The sequence below is a fragment of the Trachurus trachurus genome (genome assembly GCF_905171665.1).
Source record: "Trachurus trachurus genome assembly, chromosome: 3".
Classification (NCBI taxonomy): Eukaryota; Metazoa; Chordata; class Actinopteri; order Carangiformes; family Carangidae; genus Trachurus; species Trachurus trachurus.
In genome coordinates this window covers 1,136,014-1,155,241 of record NC_139893.1, presented here as the reverse complement: position 1 = coordinate 1,155,241, position 19,228 = coordinate 1,136,014, and the positions used below count along the sequence as shown (strand labels likewise).

The following is a 19,228-nucleotide window of genomic DNA, read 5'->3' as shown; positions in this document are numbered from 1 at the left end:
TAATTTACGGTTTCAAAAGCCTGCCTGGAACGCAGCATTAGCCAAAACGATCACTCACTTCTGCTTTAATGTCACTGCACACTGTCCTTTTTAAATAAAAAAATAAATAAACCCTCCTCCTCCTCCTCTTCTTCTTCCTCCTCTTCCAGGTGGTGTATTCCCGCGTGGCTCGTATCTGTAAGAACGACGTGGGCGGCTCTCAGCGGGTTCTGGAGAAACACTGGACGTCGTTCGTGAAGGCGCGGCTCAACTGCTCGGTGCCCGGCGAGTCCTTCTTCTACTTCGACGTGCTGCAGTCCATCACCGACATCATCGACATCGACGGCGTGCCCTCCGTGGTCGGCGTGTTCACCACGCAGATGAACAGGTGAGGTTGTTTAATTCACCGATGAGGTTGTTTAATTAACCGGTGAGGTTGTTTTAATTCACCGATGAGGTTGTTTAATTAACCGGTGAGGTTGTTTTAATTCACCGATGAGGTTGTTTAATCCACCGATGAGGTTGTTTAATCCACCGATGAGGTTGTTTAATTCACCGGTGAGGTTGTTTAATTCACCGATGAGGTTGTTTAATCCACCGATGAGGTTGTTTAATTCACCGATGAGGTTGTTTAATTCACCGATGAAGCAGCAGCTGCAGCAGCAACAGACAGGATGAAGAGCAGTGGTGTAGTCTATGTGATACTCAGGTATACTCAGTATACTCACTGAAAATACACTAAATACTTCAGTATAGCCAGTACAACAAAACTATCTAACTATAGTAAATGTCAATGGTTCTCAAAGTGGGAGGGTTCACAGGGTTCAAGGGTCCACTACTTTTTCTGGAAATGTTACCACTTTTTCCTAGAATTTCTTTGAGAGATTTTTACCAGTTTCTTCAAAAAATTTTATAACTTTTTTTATTTTTTATTTTTTTTAGAAATTTTACCACTTTTTCCGAGAAATGTTACCACTTTTCCTAGAAATTTTTTGAAAATGTTTACCAGTTTCTTCACAATTTTTCTGTTCTACTTTTTACTATTTTTTACGTAAGATGTTTTACCCCTTTTTGTAATATTGTTTGCCCCCCCTTTTTTTGTGAGAAATTTTACCACATTTTTCTATAATATTTTGAAAATTTTTACCACTTTTTCTAGAATTCTTGAGTAATTTTACCAGTTTCTTCACAAAAAAAAACTTTTTACTATTTACTATACCTACTATTATTACTTTTACCACTTTTTTAAAAATTATTGTTTGACTTTTTTTTGGGGAGGGGGGATTTTACCACTTTTCCTAGAATTTCTTTGAGAAATTTATCAATTTCGTCTAAAATTTAAAAAACTTTTTTTTTTTTTAGGAATTTTACCACTTTTTCTGATAAATTTTACCAGATTTTTTCTCCTTCCTTGATATAAAACAGTTAGAGAACCAGCGGTCTATGTGATACAAGTATGAACAGTTTACCACCTAGAAAGCAGTTTACCCACTACACAACATTAGACTACACCACTGCTGAATCGATAACAACAACAGACAGGATGAAGCAATAACAACGAGGCCGATCTCTGATGTTTTATCGATGCTCTGCTCCACAGCATCCCGGGCTCGGCCGTCTGCGCCTTCTCCATGGCCGACATCGAGAAGGTCTTCTGGGGACGCTTCAAGGAGCAGAAGACCCCAGACTCGGTGTGGACGCCGTACCCGGAGGACAAGCTGCCCAAACCTCGGTGAGACGTCGTCCGCACCACTTCATAGTGACCGAATGATCTCAGTCATCGATGGCCCATAATCACAGCGTTATTTTTAACAAAGCTCATTTATCAGGAAACACTCCCTCAATGCAAGTTTGAATTAACACTTAAAGGGACAACCAGGAGTTTTGGAATTTTCCAAACCGTTTTCAGCGTGCGCACGGTGAAATTCTTGGACCGGCGCAAGACGGACGAAAGGAAAACATTGATCAAGAATGAAAGTCAGAGGTTGGAAGACGATCAGATACCGTCGTAGTTCCGACCATAAACGATGCCAACTAGCGATCCAGCAGCGTTATTCCCATGACCCGCCGGGCAGCGTCCGGGAAACCAGGAAACCAGGAAACGCTGGGCGAGTCGACCACTAAATAATATCAAAATAACTATAAAGACAAAACCATATATTTATCTAAATGGACCATTAACAAGTGGTAACGTAGATTCATCCACATTAATATCAGACTCTTTGATAACCAAATACAAACTCCTCAATGTCCCTTTAAACTACATACAAAAACTAATTGAACACATCACAGTCCACAGCTCGTCATCATCAAGTGTTCATCTCGATCAATGAGCAGGTTTACATTACGTCACGTTGCGTTACATTGTGTTTTACAACTTTGACATTGTCTCTCTTTTCTGTCTTTTCTTGTCTTTGCTCCGTCTCTCCTCTGATCGCTCCACTGAGTTCGCTGTGAAACGCCGTGCGTCAGTAATAAAGGTCGACACGTGAAACACAAGCAGAGTAGGCCTATGTGACGTAAACTAAGCTTCGATTCAGGAAAAAAAAAGCTTCTAAGAGTCTTGAAATGAAACTGAAAACTCCAAAATACGGCCATATCTAGAGCTGCAACTAACGATTATTTTCATTATCGATTAATCTGGCGATTATTTAAACGATTAATCGATTAGTTGTTGGTCAATAAAATGTTAAAAAATGTTGAAAAATGTCTATCAGTGTTTCTCAAACCACCAGACATCGTCCTCAAATGTCTTGTTTTGTCCACAAACCAGAAAGAGACTCAGTTTATTGTCATAAAGGAACAAAGAAACCAGAAATATTCACATTGAAGAAGCTGAAATCAGAGAATTTTGACTTTTTTTCTTTAAAAAACTATTCAAACCGATTATTCGATTATCAAAATAGTTGACGATTAATTTAATAATCGATTACTGTTCAATTAATTGATTAATTGTTGCAGCTCTAGCCATATCTTTATGATTTTTCTTTTTTTCTATCTTTAATTCCTACGTATACGTTGTGTCTACATCTGGAGACTTGCGTGAGGCTGTTGTTACATATCCTGATAATGATCCACCATGATAATGAGATTAATTTACAGCTTTAAAGTTACTGCAACCGTGTAAAGATTGCTATAGATCGTATAGCGGTGACCGTTTACGTCCCCACAGCCTAGATGATAATAAATGTTGAAGTTTCCTCTGAGCGGAGCAGCCGGTCGCCACCTGCTTTAAACCCGGTGAAGTCAAATCTGTCTCAGCAGGTTATTATCTCTGACCCAGCACACACACACACACACACACACATCCACCATCTGCTGATGATTTAATTATTAATTTGGCATAATTAGAAGCGTTGCATATTTAACCTGTTTACAGTCGGCGTGGTATATTTGTGGCCCTGCCCTGTGTCCGAAACACAAAGTCCATGAAACACTTCATTACCCCGGTGAATCATTGATGGAGGATAACCGTGCATATGTATATTTAATGTCTCCGTCTCTTTGTGATCCTAATGACCACCTGCTCCCCATCCCATCATGCTCTTTCCATCCGTTTCAATACTCATCATTATGAATGAGATCAATAGTAAGGAACGAGAGTTTAGCTATAGGCATATTTTTCACCTAACCCTATCACCGTTTGGACAACTCTGAAATGATTGAAGAAACATTACTAATTCTGTGTGTGTGTTTTGTGTTGCAATGTGTTGTATGTACACTGAAAAAACTCAAAATCTTTCCAAGAATATTTGTCTTATTTCTTGTCAAAATGTCTCATTTCTAGTCAAAACTAATCTCTTTCCACTCGTCACCTAAAAATGAACTAGTTTTTCACTTGCTTCACTTGAAATAAGTAGAAAAATCTGCCAGTGAAAGCAAGTTTTTTGTGCTTGCAATAAGAAAGAAAAACCTGCTCCACTATCAGATTTTTCTACTTATTTCAAGTGAAAATCAGCTTGAAAGAAGTAAAAAGTGTCTAAAAACAAGCTACAAGTCTTATTTTAGGTATAATGAGATTTGTTTAGACTAGAAATAAGACAAATGTTCTTGGTAAGATTTTGAGTTTTTGCAGTGTATTTATTCAGTTTTGGGGGAATCACAGTGTCTAGAAAGCATCAGCTGACAGGGACAGCTAACGGTAGCTAAGCTAACGGCAGCAGCTAAGCTAATAGCAGCAGCTAAGCTAACAGCAGGACGTCTTAAAACCCTCCCGTTGTGGGACACGACATGAAACTACTCCAGTTAGCTCAGTCATGTTGGAACTCAGATATCCGCTGGAGAAAATATTTTTTCATGGAGCGTTTATTGAGTCACTGAGTTATTAAAGTTAAACAGGTAGCTAACCGTTAGCCCGGCTAATCTATGATAACCATGACTAATTACAAAAATGTGCACACGTAAATAGTAATGTTTGTCCAATCATTGGTTTTATAAACTTTACAAACATCAGATTAGTCTAAACGGTGATATAGTGACATGAAAAATTAGATAAATAGTGAAACTCTCGTCCGTCACTATTGTTCTCATGCTGGTTTTCTACCAGGAAGTAGTTGTAGACAACAAAGATTCGTCCACTTGTGTAATTAATTAATCTATGAACCGTAGCGTCTCTAGTTGTCCTATAGGTTGACCTTTGACCTTTGACCTCTCTCTCCTTCACAGACCCGGGAGCTGTGCCGGTCACGGTGCGGCCGCGTCCTTCAAGAGCTCCATCGAGTTCCCCGACGACACGCTGCAGTTCATCAAGTCCCACCCCCTCATGGACGCCGCCGTGCCGTCCGCCGGCGACGAGCCGTGGTTCACCAAGACACGAGTCAGGTAAACGAGGAACCAGAGCTTTTCATCATCTACCTGAGCTGTGGACCGCATGGTTAAAGGGATATTTCAATATTTTTTGCAAATTCTCCCATTGCCATAATCCCTGTTGATTTAGCAGTAGGTTTATTATCTTTAATTGTCGGTGCAAGACGTTGTAAGATTGGCAGGGCAGAGACGTGAGCTGCACGGTATTTCCACGTTTCCCTCATCAAACTGAATACACAATCCAACAACTCCAAAACGCTCTGGTGGACAAGTTGTGAGCTGCACATTCACCACGCTATGAGATAATAACACAACGTTACCACACAGAGTTGTTTTAGAGGGAAATTCATGCAAAACCACTGATGCACGTTGCCTTCAGGGACAGTTTTTCATCAACAGTCTCTGTATTTCCCTCTAAAACAACTCTGTGTGGTAACGTTGTGTTATTATCTCATAGCGTGGTGAATGTGCAGCTCACAACTTGTCCACCAGAGCGTTGTGGAGTTGTTGGATTGTGTATTTGATGATTTTGATGAGGGAAACCAAGAAATCCCATAATGAGCCTCCGTAGCGTATCTCTGAGCAGCTCACGTACGATAATTAAAGGTTGCGAACCTACTGCTATGACTATAGGGATTATGGCAATGTGGGTGAATTTGCCAAAACATTGAACTATCCCTTTAACAAGAAGGCAAAAAGCTGTTTTTATTACAGACTGACTGTCGATAATAACAATAAAAGACACTAAACTAAACTGAAAGTGTTCAATCCTCATAAAGTTTTAAAGCCAGTTAACAGTTAACTCCAGTTTATAATGATTCACTGTGTTTACCGACACTGAAGGATCATGAGTCCTGAATACAACAGAGTTTGACCTTTAGTAACTCAGGCCTCTATGTGTGTGTGTGTGTGTGTGTGTGTGTGTGTGTGTGTGTGTGTGTGTGTGTGTGTGTGTGTGTGTGTGTGTGTAGGTACAGGCTGACGGCTCTAGCTGTGGACAACGAGGCCGGTCCTCATAAGAACTACACGGTGGTTTTCATCGGGGCCGAGTCCGGCATCGTCCTGAAGGTTCTGGCCAAAACCACGTCCACGTCGCTGAACGACAGTCTGCTGCTGGAGGAGATCGACGTCTTCAACCGGGCCAAGTACGGACACACACACACACACACACACACACACACACACACACACACACACTCTCAGTTCTCCTTCTGTCTTCCTGTCTGTCCTCGGCTGCAGACTCAGCAGCTCTCAGTTAGTGATGTCACCATTATACATTTTCTTGGTACGATTACTGTCAGAGAAATAATCACGGTGTTACGATTATCACGATTATTATGCATTAATTAACTTCACAACACTACGAATGTGTAAAATCAAATATAGTAATATAAAAATTCAAGTATCTATTAATATATGACCAAGTATTAACCCCCCAGGGGAAGTGTTTGACATATTCAGGTCATAAATTGTCATCTATACCAAGTGTTTACGTTTATTTTAGTCATTTTTTGTTTTATTTTGGGGGTTTTTTTTAAATAGAAATGGCACGTTAACATTTAAATTCCTACCAGTTCAATGTTACACTGTAAAAACTCAAATATCTTACCGAGAATATTTGTCTTATTTCTAGTCAAAATTAAATTTTTGGTCAAAACAAATCTCATTATACTTAAAATAAGACTCATCACATTAAAAGTAGCTTGTTTTTAGACACTTTTTACTTCTTTCAAGCAGATTTTCACTTGAAATAAGTAGAAAAATCTGATAGTGGAGCAAGTTTTTCTTCCTTATTACAAGCACAAAAAACTTTTTTTCAAGTGAAAATTAGTTTGAAACAAGTGAAAATGATCTAAAAACAAGTTAATTTTTAGATGATGAGTCTTATTTTAAGTGGAAAGAGATTCGTTTTGACTAGAAATGAGACATTTTGACAAGAAATAAGACAAATATTCTTGGTTTTTGCAGTGTACGTTAGTTAAACGGACCAGTATCTGAGCATTTACCTTTATTTTGGCTGCACATCTGCCGATAATTTTGGGAAGTGACGGTATTTAGGAACCGTTTAATACCAAAAACAAGTAATGGTGACATGCCATCCCTACTCTCAGTCTGTTTTCCTTCTGTGCACATGAGTGGCTGTTGTTGAAGTGTGCGAGGCGACAGAGTGTGTTGTTGCTGTGATTACATCTGCAGACACAGTGAAGTGTTTTATCTGATGCAGCTCGTGTTTCTCTGCAGGTGTCTGTCCAACCGTGAGGACGACAAGCGCGTCCTCTCCCTGCACGTGGACAAAGACGCACACAGCCTGTACGTGGCCTTCTCCAGCTGCGTCATCCGCGTGCCGCTGAGCCGCTGCGAGAGACACTCGTCCTGCCACAAGTGAGTGGTTGTTGGTTGTTGACGTGGCGACCGTGGACCGTGGGCTCGGTCCAAACGGGTCACTTTTTTTTATTGTTTCGGTTTGGAGTTTGAGACTTTTTTTTTAATTTTTATAGTTTTGTTTTGGTGCAGGTGTGATAAAGGGAACGATAACACTGTCACATGATGGTTAATGTTCAATCTGTCTCTATGATCGTTATACTGCAGCTTCCTCAATCATTAAACAGTGTGTGTGTGTGTGTGTGTGTGTGTGTGTGTGTGTGTGTGTGTGTGTGTGTGTGTGTGTGTGTGTGTGTGTGTGTGTGTGTGTGTGTGTGTGTGTGTGTGTGTGTGTGTGTGTGTGTGTGTGTGTGTCCTCAGGTCCTGTATCGCCTCCAGAGACCCGTACTGCGGCTGGAGGCCTCATGGAGCCTGTGAGAGGATTCAGCCTGGAGCTCTGTAAGTTCATCGAGTGGAAACAAAAAATACTGTTCTCAAATCCTCCAAATTCTCCAAATTGAATGAAAAATGTGATTTAGGTTATTTTTTGGTGCTTGGGGAGGTCTCTGGGCCACGTATATAGATGATATAGATGTATATAGATAGACGTATAAACTGCCCCATGCATCAAACTGGTCATAAATGGAGAAACACACACCGCCCATTTGTAGGAACTGTCCCTTTAAGACGAGCAGATAGCACTTCCTCCTTTCTGTGATGTCACACACAAGGTAACTCCGCCCACCGTGACCAGTTGTTTTTCTTTTCAATTTGTATGAATGCAGCTTAGGTTTCAGTTACTTGCCTGTGATTGGCCCGACCACATGCCACTCAAAAACAGTCAGCCAATCAGAGGAGAGGTTCTCATTCTCTCTTCTGATTGGCCAAATGACCTGTGCCTGCTAGAGCTCCAGAAAGAGGCAAGAATAAACCATATGAAGCAGATCACAGGTACTCAAAACCAGTGATACATCTTGTTAGGGAAATAAACCCAGAGAAAAGTGCACAGCATGGGCCTTTAATGTAATGTAGAACAGAGGGTAAACTCGTCTCCACTGGTTCTGTTGTTGCTGCTGAACAGAGTCAGAGCAGAAGGAAAGAGTCGATCCACAGCAGCATCATTTACTACTTTAATCAGCACTAGGGATGTGAACGTGTATAAAATAAAATATGTACACGTGTAAACGGTGCAGTGCTTTCCGTGTAAACGTGTACACGGTTGGTCCGCCATCATCCGACTTGCTTGGGCAGACGTTGTTTTGTGTCACCCACTGATTTGCATATAGGTATATAAATATCTAGACCCTGAATGTAAAACGACCCGTCTTTTTCAGACTTTTTTTGACGGAAAAAATACCGTCTTATATTCGGGTCTATGTATAAAAAATTGCGTGTATCATTTAGTTTTTTTTTTTTAACGTTTACTGTTTCATTCCGTGTAAACGTTACACGTGTACACGTTCACATCCCTAATCAGCACAAATTCAACTTCTAATAAATAAACGTGTAGCTCCGCCCACAGACTGTTTATAGGCTCCGCCTCTTTCCTCGGCTCAGTCACAGTTCTCAACGGAATGAACAACAAGACCGGACGCATCAGGTTCAGGTCCAAAACATTCAATAACTCAGGTCGGGTCGAACCACAGGCTGCTTTTTTGGGCCGAGAATTAACCCTTGTGAGTCCGGCTGCATCAGCTCCGAGCTTCAACACTTGCCAGTCGGACCGGGTCGGGTCTTTGAGAACTGTAGAAAATGTAGAAACGACTCAAACAGGCGATCGTGGGCTTTGTGAGGTTTTGTTGATTGTAGAAAATGGAACGACTTCTAACTGAGACTCAGCTTTTGTTTATTTGCTCAAACCTGGTCCAGTCCAGGAGACCGGCGTCTGTTTGAGACTTTGAGGCTTTTAGTTGAGATATAAACAACAATAAACAGAAGAATAAAATGTTTTTATTTCCCTCCTGTCTGTGTTTGTGTGTCTAGATCTGGATATGAGCAGGACGTGGACGTGGGGAACACGGCTCAGCTGGGCGACTGTCACGGTACGACCTCATCTCCATGACATCATGACATCTCTCCCCCCACACACACATACACACACACAGATACACACAGATACAAACACACACACACACACACCATGAGCCTGCACACTCACACCAGTAACTCCACTCCAGTAACTCCCCCCTCTCCCCCTCCTCCTCCTTTTACATGAGTCGTCTCTGTGCAGTATTAACACACACATCCACATGCACTGTTAAAACTCAAAATCTTTCCAAGAATATTTGTCTAATTTCTAGTCAAAACAAATCTCATTCTACTTAAAATAAGACTCATCACATTAAAAGCAGCTTGTTTTTAGACACTTTTTACTTCTTTCAAGCAGATTTTCACTAGAAATAAGTATAAAAATCTGATAGTGGAGCAAGTTTTTCTTTCTTATTACAAACACACAAAAAAACTTGCTTTCACTGGCAGATTTTTCTACTTATTTCAAGTGAAAATTAGTTTGAAACAAATTAAAATTATCTGAAAACAAGTTCATTTTTAGGTGATGAGTCTTATAGAGATTAGTTTTGACTAGAAATGAGACATTTTTTATAAGAAATAAGACAAATATTCTTGGAAAGATTTTGAGTTTTTGCAGTGTAGAGTCCATGGCCTCCTGTAACACAACACAACATGGACATGAACGTACGTACGAGCAGGCTCATGCTCAGCTGGTCCAGATGGAGAGGTGTGTGAAGGTCTCAAACCGGCCTGAACCGGTTCCTCCCGCTCCGTCCGGACCGGCTGAACATGACCCGGACTGAACCTCTCAGTATCGATCAGAACCAGAGGACCTCCAGAGAACAGGACTGTTAAAACTGCACTCTCTAGTGTCTCTGAGGGGATTTTATTATTATTATCATTATTCTTATTCGTATTATTATTATTATCATTTCAGTTTCTACCTCTGAATTACGTTATACTGATTTCTTGTCCTTTGAATTCCTTTAGCGTTTTTGGGCACTACTTCAGCGCCAGATTACAAATCATTTGGCGACCCTACCTCTGGTTAGTTTGATCTTTTACTCAAATGGTTTCTTTCCTTGAGTTCAGCATCTCCAACCCTCTTTCTCTCTCTCCTCCTCTCTTCTCCTCTCTTCTCTTCTCTTCTCTTCTCTTCTCTTGTCTCTCTTCACCTCCACTACCACACTCATACTTCACCTGCTGCCACCACCAAACACCTCCTGAATGCTAACGTCACCTGCTTCATCTTCATCCTCACAAACAGCAGCAGCTCCTCCTCCTCCTCGTTGCTGCTCAGTCTGAGAACAGATTCACTTCCTCCTCCTCACTCATCACTGGGGCTGTCACATCCAACTGCACTATTCAAACAGAATTCAAATTATTTTGAAAAATGAGAACATGAGAACGAAGGTGCACTGCAAAAACTTAAATATCTTACCAAGAATATTTGTCTTATTTCTAGTCAAAATGTCATTTCTTGTTAAAACAAATCTCATTCTACTTAAAATAAGACTCATCACATTAAAAAGCAGCTTGTTTTTAGACACTTTTTACTTCTTTCAAGCTGATTTTCACTTGAAATAAGTAGAAAAATCTGATAGTGGAGAAAGTTTTTCTTTCTTATTACAAGCATAAAAAACTTGCTTTCACTGGCAGATTTTTCTACTTATTTCAATTGAAAATTAGTTTGAAACAAATGAAAATGATCTAAAAACAAGTACATTTTTAGGTGATGAGTCTTATTTGAAGTGGAAAGAGATTAGTTTTGACTAGAAATAAGACATTTTGACAAGAAATAAGACAAATATTCTTGGAAAGATTTTGAGTTTTTGCAGTGTGGAAACTGACGCAGATTAACGTTGTGCATCGCGGCGTTCTGGGAAGTAAACATGTTGATAAAACAAACTATTGTGTTGTTGTTGTTGTTGTGTGACATAGAGCTGCGTGTTCCCACACTACACACACACCTTTTTTTTTTTTTATATATCGATCAATCCGCGGATCACTTATGAACCAATCGGAAGGATCACGGATCAACTGTGATCCTTTGCACCTCTAGTTGTAATATTTTGATTTCCTTTCTTTAAGTTTTACTATATTGAGTTGGTAAAACTTAAGTGTACATAACAGATTTGGTTGGAATGCCCTTTAGTGGACGCAGGACGTAATGCAATAAGCTGCTATAGGTGGACAGCCTATAATGGGCTGAAACAAAAAACACATTAAACATTTTAATATAATTTGAATATTTAACATAAGAAGCTTTAGGAATTCAAATCTGATTTAGGGGGAGATTGACAGCCCTACTCATCACTTCCTCCTCCCTGGTGCATGCCCCCCCTACCTCCACCCCCCCACCCCCATGCCTTAGCATCCTTAGTGTTGTGTAGCATCTCCTCTGTGACCCATAGTATCCTCTCTTTTCCCCATCCAAACTGTCTGAATGACCGAAACTAAAATGTATTATTATCTCATTGGTCTGTGAATCTGTTGAAGGTGTAAAAAGTTCTTCATCTGTTCCCACACTAACCCTTAAAAAAAAAAAAACGACGCAGCCTACTAACAGAGTGCTTTAATACCCACGTCTTCGTCTGCACCGTTTGTTAACCGTTTGTTTGTCATCACAGACATGGAGTTTTCATCAGCGCCAGTCACTGTCCAGCCCAGTGGGCCCATTCACCCCCCAGTACTCATACCCACTCAGAGCCCCAGCTCGGGGCCCGGTCCAGAGCTCTACGGCTCGGGCTTTGTGCTGCAGGACGACCCGGCCACCTCCAATACTTTAGACTCTATCCCAGGGGGCAGAGAGGGTAAGAAGGCCCACCGGGAGGAGGCCGGCTCGCTGCCAGGAGCCTGCTCCCAGAGCTGCCCATAGATACCATGGCAGATTGAAATTTAGCTTCTTTTTAGTTTTCATAGCCTACAGAAGTTATGTTGCTTACCTTTGATTTCTTTTCTTTGTACTTTTCTCTTTTCTTTCTTCCTGTATTTTAAATTGTTTTCTTTTTACCACTTTTCTGATGGCCCTTTTCCACCACACAGTTACAGCTCTACTCTACTGGACTCTACTCCTCGGTTTTGCTTATTTTCCATTAGGCAAGGCAAGGCAAGGCAATTTTATTTGTATAGCCCGTTTTTACAAACAGTTTGTCTCAAAGGGCTTTACATGGCATCATAACAACATCCTCTGTCCTTAGACCCTCACATTGACTGAGGAAAAACTCCATGGAAAACCCATTTAACAGGGAAAAATCGGAGAAACCTCAGGGTGAGCAACAGAGGAGGGATCCCTCACCCAGGACGGACAGACGTGCAATAGATGTTGTTACAGACAAGACAGTTTACAGTTTATGTCACAGAATCTGCGATATATGGAAATGTTAGTAGGAGTTTACATTACAGCTCAACAGTTCTTCATAGTTCCTCTTCAATGTAGGCGTGGCGTTGCACCTCGCTGACGGACCACGGAGTAGTTTTCCACACAGCGGCCATTTAACTCGTGTGAAACAACAGTCGCGGTACAGATCAGTGGGCGCTGCTGCCGGAGCGTTTTTGATTTGATTCTTGTGTTGGACATTGCATTTATGACTGTGCGTTCACACCAAAAGCTTCCAAAGCGTCAAAATGCCGAGTTGAGCCTTGGTTAACTAATGCACAGTCACATTTTAGTATCAGCTTGGTTGGAACCTCGACAAGGCAAGGCAATTCCATTTGTATAGCCTATAGTTCTTACAAACGGTTTGTCTCGAAGGGCTTTACACAACCCTTTACAAGACCCTCACATCCACTGGGGAAAAACTCCCAAGAAAACGCACAACAGGGAAATAGTTGGAGAAACCTCAGGACGAGCAGACGTGCAATAGATGTTGGAATCGGTCAGAAAACAAGAGCTGATGAAGACAGAGGCAATACCAAAAAAAAGTCTGAGGTACCAGGTTCTATTCGTAGTGGAAAATCAAAAGAATTGAGTGGAGAAGAGTCGAGTGGAGTGGAGTAGTGCTGGTGGAAAAGAGAAAAGAGCCACTTTCATTAGAACTCACTCTCACTGTTGTTTCTTTCAGTCTTTTGTTTGGCCTCGGCCTCCATCTCTGCCAGTATAGATCTGTTAACTCTAGATATAGTAACACTTTACCCTGGCTGGTAGATCATTGACTGGACCTGCTCTGCCACATCGCTACTGTGGCTGCACGCTGGATGACTAACTCTTCCAATGTCTGTGGTTACTAACAAACAGCAGCTCTCTCAACACCCGGAAGCTGCAAAAAAAACGCTGCTTCTCTTTTGCTGCAGCCAACTTCCTGCTGGTTGATGTCCTGAGAGACTGAAGAGACTGATCTGGCTCTTTGTCTCAGATAAGACTTCACTCCTCCTCACACCTTCAAATTAAATGCATGACAACAAAAGAACGTGGACACTTTAAAGCCTTCCCTTCTCAACTAACATAGCACTGCTTCTTGTAGATGGTGAAATGGATGTGGGTACCTAACAACGTTCACCATGTTTCCTCTTCATCTGGGTTTAGATCAATAGGACTGAGTCAGTGTTTGTAGCTGCCTTGTAAACACACAGAAACTCACGCATGGTTGTGTTCATGCACAAACATGCTCATTTCTGCTGTCGATTGTGTTTGTGGGGGGGAGTTGTTTGTTTCGCGGAGCACCCGGACTCTCGTCACCAACCAATGCCTCAATGTGTCGTAGGTGTGTGGGACAACCAGGCAGGTGAGACCAACCAGATGGTCCACATGAACATCCTCATCACCTGCGTGTTCGCTGCTTTCCTCATGGGCGCGCTCCTGGCCGGGCTCATCGTCTTCTGCTACCGAGACTCCTTCCTGCGTAAACCCAGACACGTCCACAAGGACGCAGAGTCGGCGCCGTCCTGCTCCGACTCCACGGGAAGCTTCGTCAAGCTCAACGGCCTCTTCGACAGCCCCGTGAAGGTAAGCTACAGCCCCACAACCCCAAAAAATATCAAAGTCTGGACGACAGTCACAAGGTGCTTTACAAAGCAGAGTGCAATAGGCAAAATTCAATGACACATTGACAGACACAAATCAACTAGCAATAAAAACAGTTTCAATTACGAGAAATTAATACGCCAGTGTAAACAGGTGTGTTTTTAGCTGTTTTTTAAATGATAAAATGGAGGAAGCAGCTCTCAGCTGGGGAGGCAGGGCATTCCAAAGCCTTTGGGGCTACTGATTGAAAAGCCCTGTCACCCTTGGTTATAAGCCTCGTGCGGGGGACAACAAGTAAGGCAAAGCAAGGCAAGGCAATTTTATTTGTATAGCCCGTTTTTATAAACAGTTTGTCAAGTAGGCCTTGGTTTGAGGAGCGGAGTGGTCTAGATGTGGTGTGTGGGTTCAGAAGATCAGAAATGTAGGTGGGGGCTAGTCCATGAATGCCCTGATAAGTTATAACCAGTAGTTTAAAATTAATCCTAAAATATACCGGGAGCCAGTGTAGAGAGAACATAATGGGGGCGATGTGTTGTGATGTACGGGACCTGGTGAGAAGCCTGGCGGCAGCATTCTGAATTAATGGAAGACGGTCAGTGGAAGATTTACTAAGGCAGGAGAAGAGTGAATTACAATAATCAAAGCGAGATGTGACAAAGGCATGAATGATCATTTCTCGTTCAGATGTAGAAACCATAGTTCTGAGCTTAGCGATGTTTCGAAGGTGAAAAAAGCAGGTCCGGGATAGATGATTGATGTGTTTGTCAAAATTAATATGCTGATCAAAGATGACACCAAGATTCTTAAGGTTGGGGCGTACCAATGGTTTTAGGTACAAGGTGTGAAACTGTTGTCTGATCTTGTGCTTTTGGTTTTTTTGCAGGAGTTCCAAACCAACATCGACTCTCCCAAGCTGTACACCAATCTGCTGAGCAACGGCAAAGACCTGAGCACCCCCAACGGCGACACCAAGACCATGATCCTGCGAGACGGCTGCCAGCCCCCCGAGCTGGCTGCGCTGCCCACGCCCGAGTCCACCCCGGTGCTGCAGCAGAAAGCCCTCCAGCCCATCAAGAACCAGTGGGAGAGGGCTCACGGCAAATCCGGCGGAGGACCCCGAAAGGACTCCAACTCCTCGGCGGCGGCGGCGAGCGCCAAGAGTCCTCAGTTCCTTCCTTCATCGTGTCCGGCTCAGGCCAACATCGCCCTGGGACACTCCCACATCCCCAGCGCCGTCGTCCTGCCCAACGCCACGCACGACCACCCCAACATGGACAACAGCGGAGACGACGACGACGACGACGACACGCTGCCGCCGCATTCGTCCGAGAAGAAGCAGAAGAACCCAGATTCCAGAGGTGGGGGGAGTCGGAAAGACCAGAAGAGGTCCGTGGACGCAAGGAATACCCTAAACGACCTTTTAAAACACCTCAATGACTCGGTGGCCAACCCCAACCCCAAGGCCATCCTTCCAGAGGGGGGGTTGGGGTCGGGGTCGGGGTCGGGACCCCCCCGGCCGCGGCAGCACCTCGCCCTGGAGCCCATGGAGGAGCTGACGGAGTGCCCCCCCCGGGTGCCCAGCCGGGAGGCCTCGCTGTACTCCCCGTCCTCGTCCCTCCCCAGGCACAGCCCCACCAAGCGGGTGGACGTGCCCCTACCCAGCGCCCCCACCACGCCCACCGGCAGCCTGAGCATGAGCATGGGGGGCACTCTGGAGAGGCAACAGCGGGGGGGCTACCAGCTCCACCGCAGTGCCTCTCACAGGCAGAACTTATCCACCTCCCCCAACGGAGTCACCATGGGGGGGTCTGTGTCTCGCCAGCACAGTATGAACAGAGGCGGCGGCTACTTGCCCCCGACGCCCCCCTCCAGACTCGACTCCCACAGCGGAGGAGGCATGGTGATGATGGGGGCCGGTATGCACTCTCCCCACCCCCCCTCCTCCTCCTCTGTGTCCCGACAGAGCAGCTACAGTGGGCACGGCTCGCTCCCCCGCACGGGACTCAAACGGACCCCCTCCCTTAAGCCAGACGTGCCCCCCAAGCCCAGCGGCTTCCCACCACAGACTCCACAGATGCGAGTTGTGAACAAGTACAGTTACTAACTAACAAACAAGAGCAACGGACGCTTCTCAGTGAGCTCGCTCTTGGCCTTGACTCCCCAGTGGGGGGGAGGGGGGGCTGTGGACGGGGGGGGGGTCGGCCCGGTGTGTGTTTGTGTATCGACTTGAGGTGTGTGTTTCTACCTTTAAATGATATGCACATCCACCGACCACCCACACACTAAAAAAGGGAAAAAAATCACGCAAGTGGCCAAAGATACTCGTCGTCTCCCTCCCTCGTCACGGTAGCTCCCACAAGATGTGATCAGTGGGCAGTGGCGAGCCCCCCCACCCCACCAACCCCCCCCTAGTACCCTAGAACCCGGGCCTTGGGTGTCGCCCGTTCCCATTTGAGGTACGAGGGTTCAGGACGCCGGCAGAAGCCGCTGCGTCATCCGTGTGCATGAGGTACCGGAGGAATACTTGAAGAATGGCTCTCGACCGTCACTGCCCTTGAGCACTGTCTTCCCACTTAATGTGAAGTGAACAGAGAGGAGAGGAGAGGTCGGCCATGATGGCTTCTTCACGTCAGAGAGATGGCCGGAGGGGGGTGGGGGCAGAGGAGAGGAAAATCAATAGGCCTCATCATAAAAGTGTGTGTGTTGGTGTGTGTGTGTGTGTGTTGGTTTGGATAAATATGACGACAAACAGCTGAATCAGGCAGCGAGAGAGGACGAATGTTTGTGTGATTGTGAAGCATGGTTTGTGTGAGTGTGGGCATAGATATATATACTGACTACTAGATGCCGCGTTCCCAGGCAGCTCTATTGAGTGGAATACGTCAACGCGGCGGCCATCTTGGTCAGGGGGAAGCCGTGTCTACTTACTGCACTAGTCAACAGAGGCAGAGGTCTATCAACCATTAAAATCGCCATAACTCACCGAATATTCAACCGATTTTCAAGCCATTTGGTTTATTATAAATGTCAGACATATATTTATGATACAAAAAAACAAACTACAAAAAAATGTTTATGTATTAAACATACACTTATATACTCAGACACACACCCACATGCATAAATACACTGAAATTTGTTCTACAAGGGTCCGACCGGGTCTGACGGCTGGTCAGACGTATATTATGTCTATGGTCAGAAACCCTGGACCAAGATGGCGGCGCTATTGACGTACGCTGAGAAGCAGAACGCGGCATCTTGTCAGTGTATATATCTATGGAGTGTGGGCAGCAGATACTCGGAGAGGAAGCACCTTCAGACCTGTTGACAGACCTGAGTCACTGTCCTTCATTTCAACTTCATCATCATCATCTCTTCTTTGGTCCTGTAACGAACCCACGACGTGAACGAGCCCAAGTTCGACAAGTTGGTCGAACCGGGTGGGAACTGGGACAGGTACACTGTAACTCACTGGGAATATTTACTTAGTACATTTGCTGCTATCGGTTTTTAGACAAAAGTGTTCTGTTTTGTTTTTATCTGGTGTGTGAGTGCGTGTGTGTGTGTGTGATTTTGACAGAGGCCAAGTAGTACAGTTTTCAGCAAACACGCTGCTGCTCAAACTGATACGAATATGGGAATAATAATTTTCCTGCCCAGGACTGAACCCTCCTTTAAGCTCCACTGCCCCTTTGTGTAGGAGTTCATCTGGTGGTGGATCAAGAGACTTCTTTCTTTATGTAGCAGTGATATTAAGACGAAAAACAACAACAAACATACATTTCTCATCTCATCTAAATTAATTTTTGGAACAAAGTGATTTGCCTTTTTGATGTTTTACTGTTTTATTTAAAGAATCATATGAAAACTAAAAGCAACACCAATGGTTTCGCCCTCGTACGTGACGTCAACATGATGTCCGGGCACTTCTGCTGTATTAAACCTGTCTCCTCTAACAGGAGAGCACTAGACTTTTTCCTCCCACATTAATCCTATTAAAAAAAAAGGGACTTTTACACTGACTCTAGAAAACAAATACATGGATGTACCATCTCTGTCATCTGTCGTGCCGTGTTCCCTGTGCAGCTTCCCTGCAGTGGCCAGTGTACAATCAACACAACATTTACCAATGTGTCCAAATGAGTCATGCTGGGAATGACCTGATCCTGTACATATATACTTAAATACTATAAATAAGCATTATAAATATTTTTAGGCAAGTGAACCTGAATCTGTGCATTGTGTGCCTTATTCACAAAATGAACAAACTACTACAGCATATAATATCGGCAATGTCAATTGGTCCTCTCTATGTTATTGTCATATACTATATAAAGATTTTTTTTATATACATACATATATATATATAGAAAGCAATTTGAAATTGAGCAGGACGTGAGTTTGGAAATCACTACCTAGTCTAAACGGACAAATTGACAAATGGTCGGTCACATAAAAAGGGAGAGTCAACCATTAAAGGGATAGTAGCATCTTTTTAAAGTGGGGTTGTATGATCTACAAATAGCCCCTGGAAAAAATTATATTATAGCGAACAATGGAACTGTGTTTTTTTTTCACGTAAAACCTCTTTTAGGCCGTGAAAATAGGCCGTTTCTTTGGGTCCATTCACAACACTGTATGTTGTAAATCTCTGGGCAGGGCTACTATGGGCTGGCGTTGCTAACGGGAGGAGTGCAGAGAGTCTTCTACTGCAATTAAAGTACTTAGGGGCTATTTGTAGATCATACAACCCCACTTAAAAAAAAAAAATGCTACTATCCCTTTAAATAAAAATCTAAAAACCTAAAGCCAGTGATGGAGCGACTGGTGTTAATCCAGCACACAGAGGTGCCATGCAGTGAATGTATTTTCTTGACAGTGGGATGTAGGGTGGTTAGACCTTGCACTGTGGAGCGGAGTCGGTCGGTCAGTCGGCTCAGCTGCAGCACATCCTGCCCACAGCCGATGTATTAACACAGTGTTCACATGGAGAAAAAAAAAAGCCGTCAGTTGGCGGCCGTCACGCAGAATACATCTGTTAATCCCAGAGGATTGCAGAGACAGGAGTTTGTTTCTATTGGCCAGTTCTTTGGGTGACATCTGCAGATC

General features: G+C 43.6%; 1 protein-coding gene across 2 annotated transcripts in view; it reads left to right on the top strand.

The window, feature by feature from the left end:
- The window catches only part of sema6d (semaphorin 6D), a 44,495-nt gene extending 25,904 nt beyond the window's left edge, over positions 1 to 18,591 (top strand). The window contains exons 10-20 of one of the 2 annotated variants that reach the window (XM_083996701.1): positions 150 to 367; positions 1,580 to 1,711; positions 4,645 to 4,800; positions 5,757 to 5,930; positions 7,027 to 7,167; positions 7,528 to 7,605; positions 9,130 to 9,188; positions 10,147 to 10,203; positions 11,787 to 11,969; positions 13,860 to 14,101; positions 15,003 to 18,591. In XM_083996701.1, the coding sequence (XP_083852827.1) occupies positions 150 to 367; positions 1,580 to 1,711; positions 4,645 to 4,800; positions 5,757 to 5,930; positions 7,027 to 7,167; positions 7,528 to 7,605; positions 9,130 to 9,188; positions 10,147 to 10,203; positions 11,787 to 11,969; positions 13,860 to 14,101; positions 15,003 to 16,223 (2,661 nt within the window). In that variant the 3' untranslated portion in view covers positions 16,224 to 18,591. The remainder of the gene's footprint in view (positions 1 to 149; positions 368 to 1,579; positions 1,712 to 4,644; positions 4,801 to 5,756; positions 5,931 to 7,026; positions 7,168 to 7,527; positions 7,606 to 9,129; positions 9,189 to 10,146; positions 10,204 to 11,786; positions 11,970 to 13,859; positions 14,102 to 15,002) is intronic. The other variant, XM_083996702.1, reaches the window with a different exon arrangement.
- Positions 18,592 to 19,228: the final 637 nt, after the last annotated feature.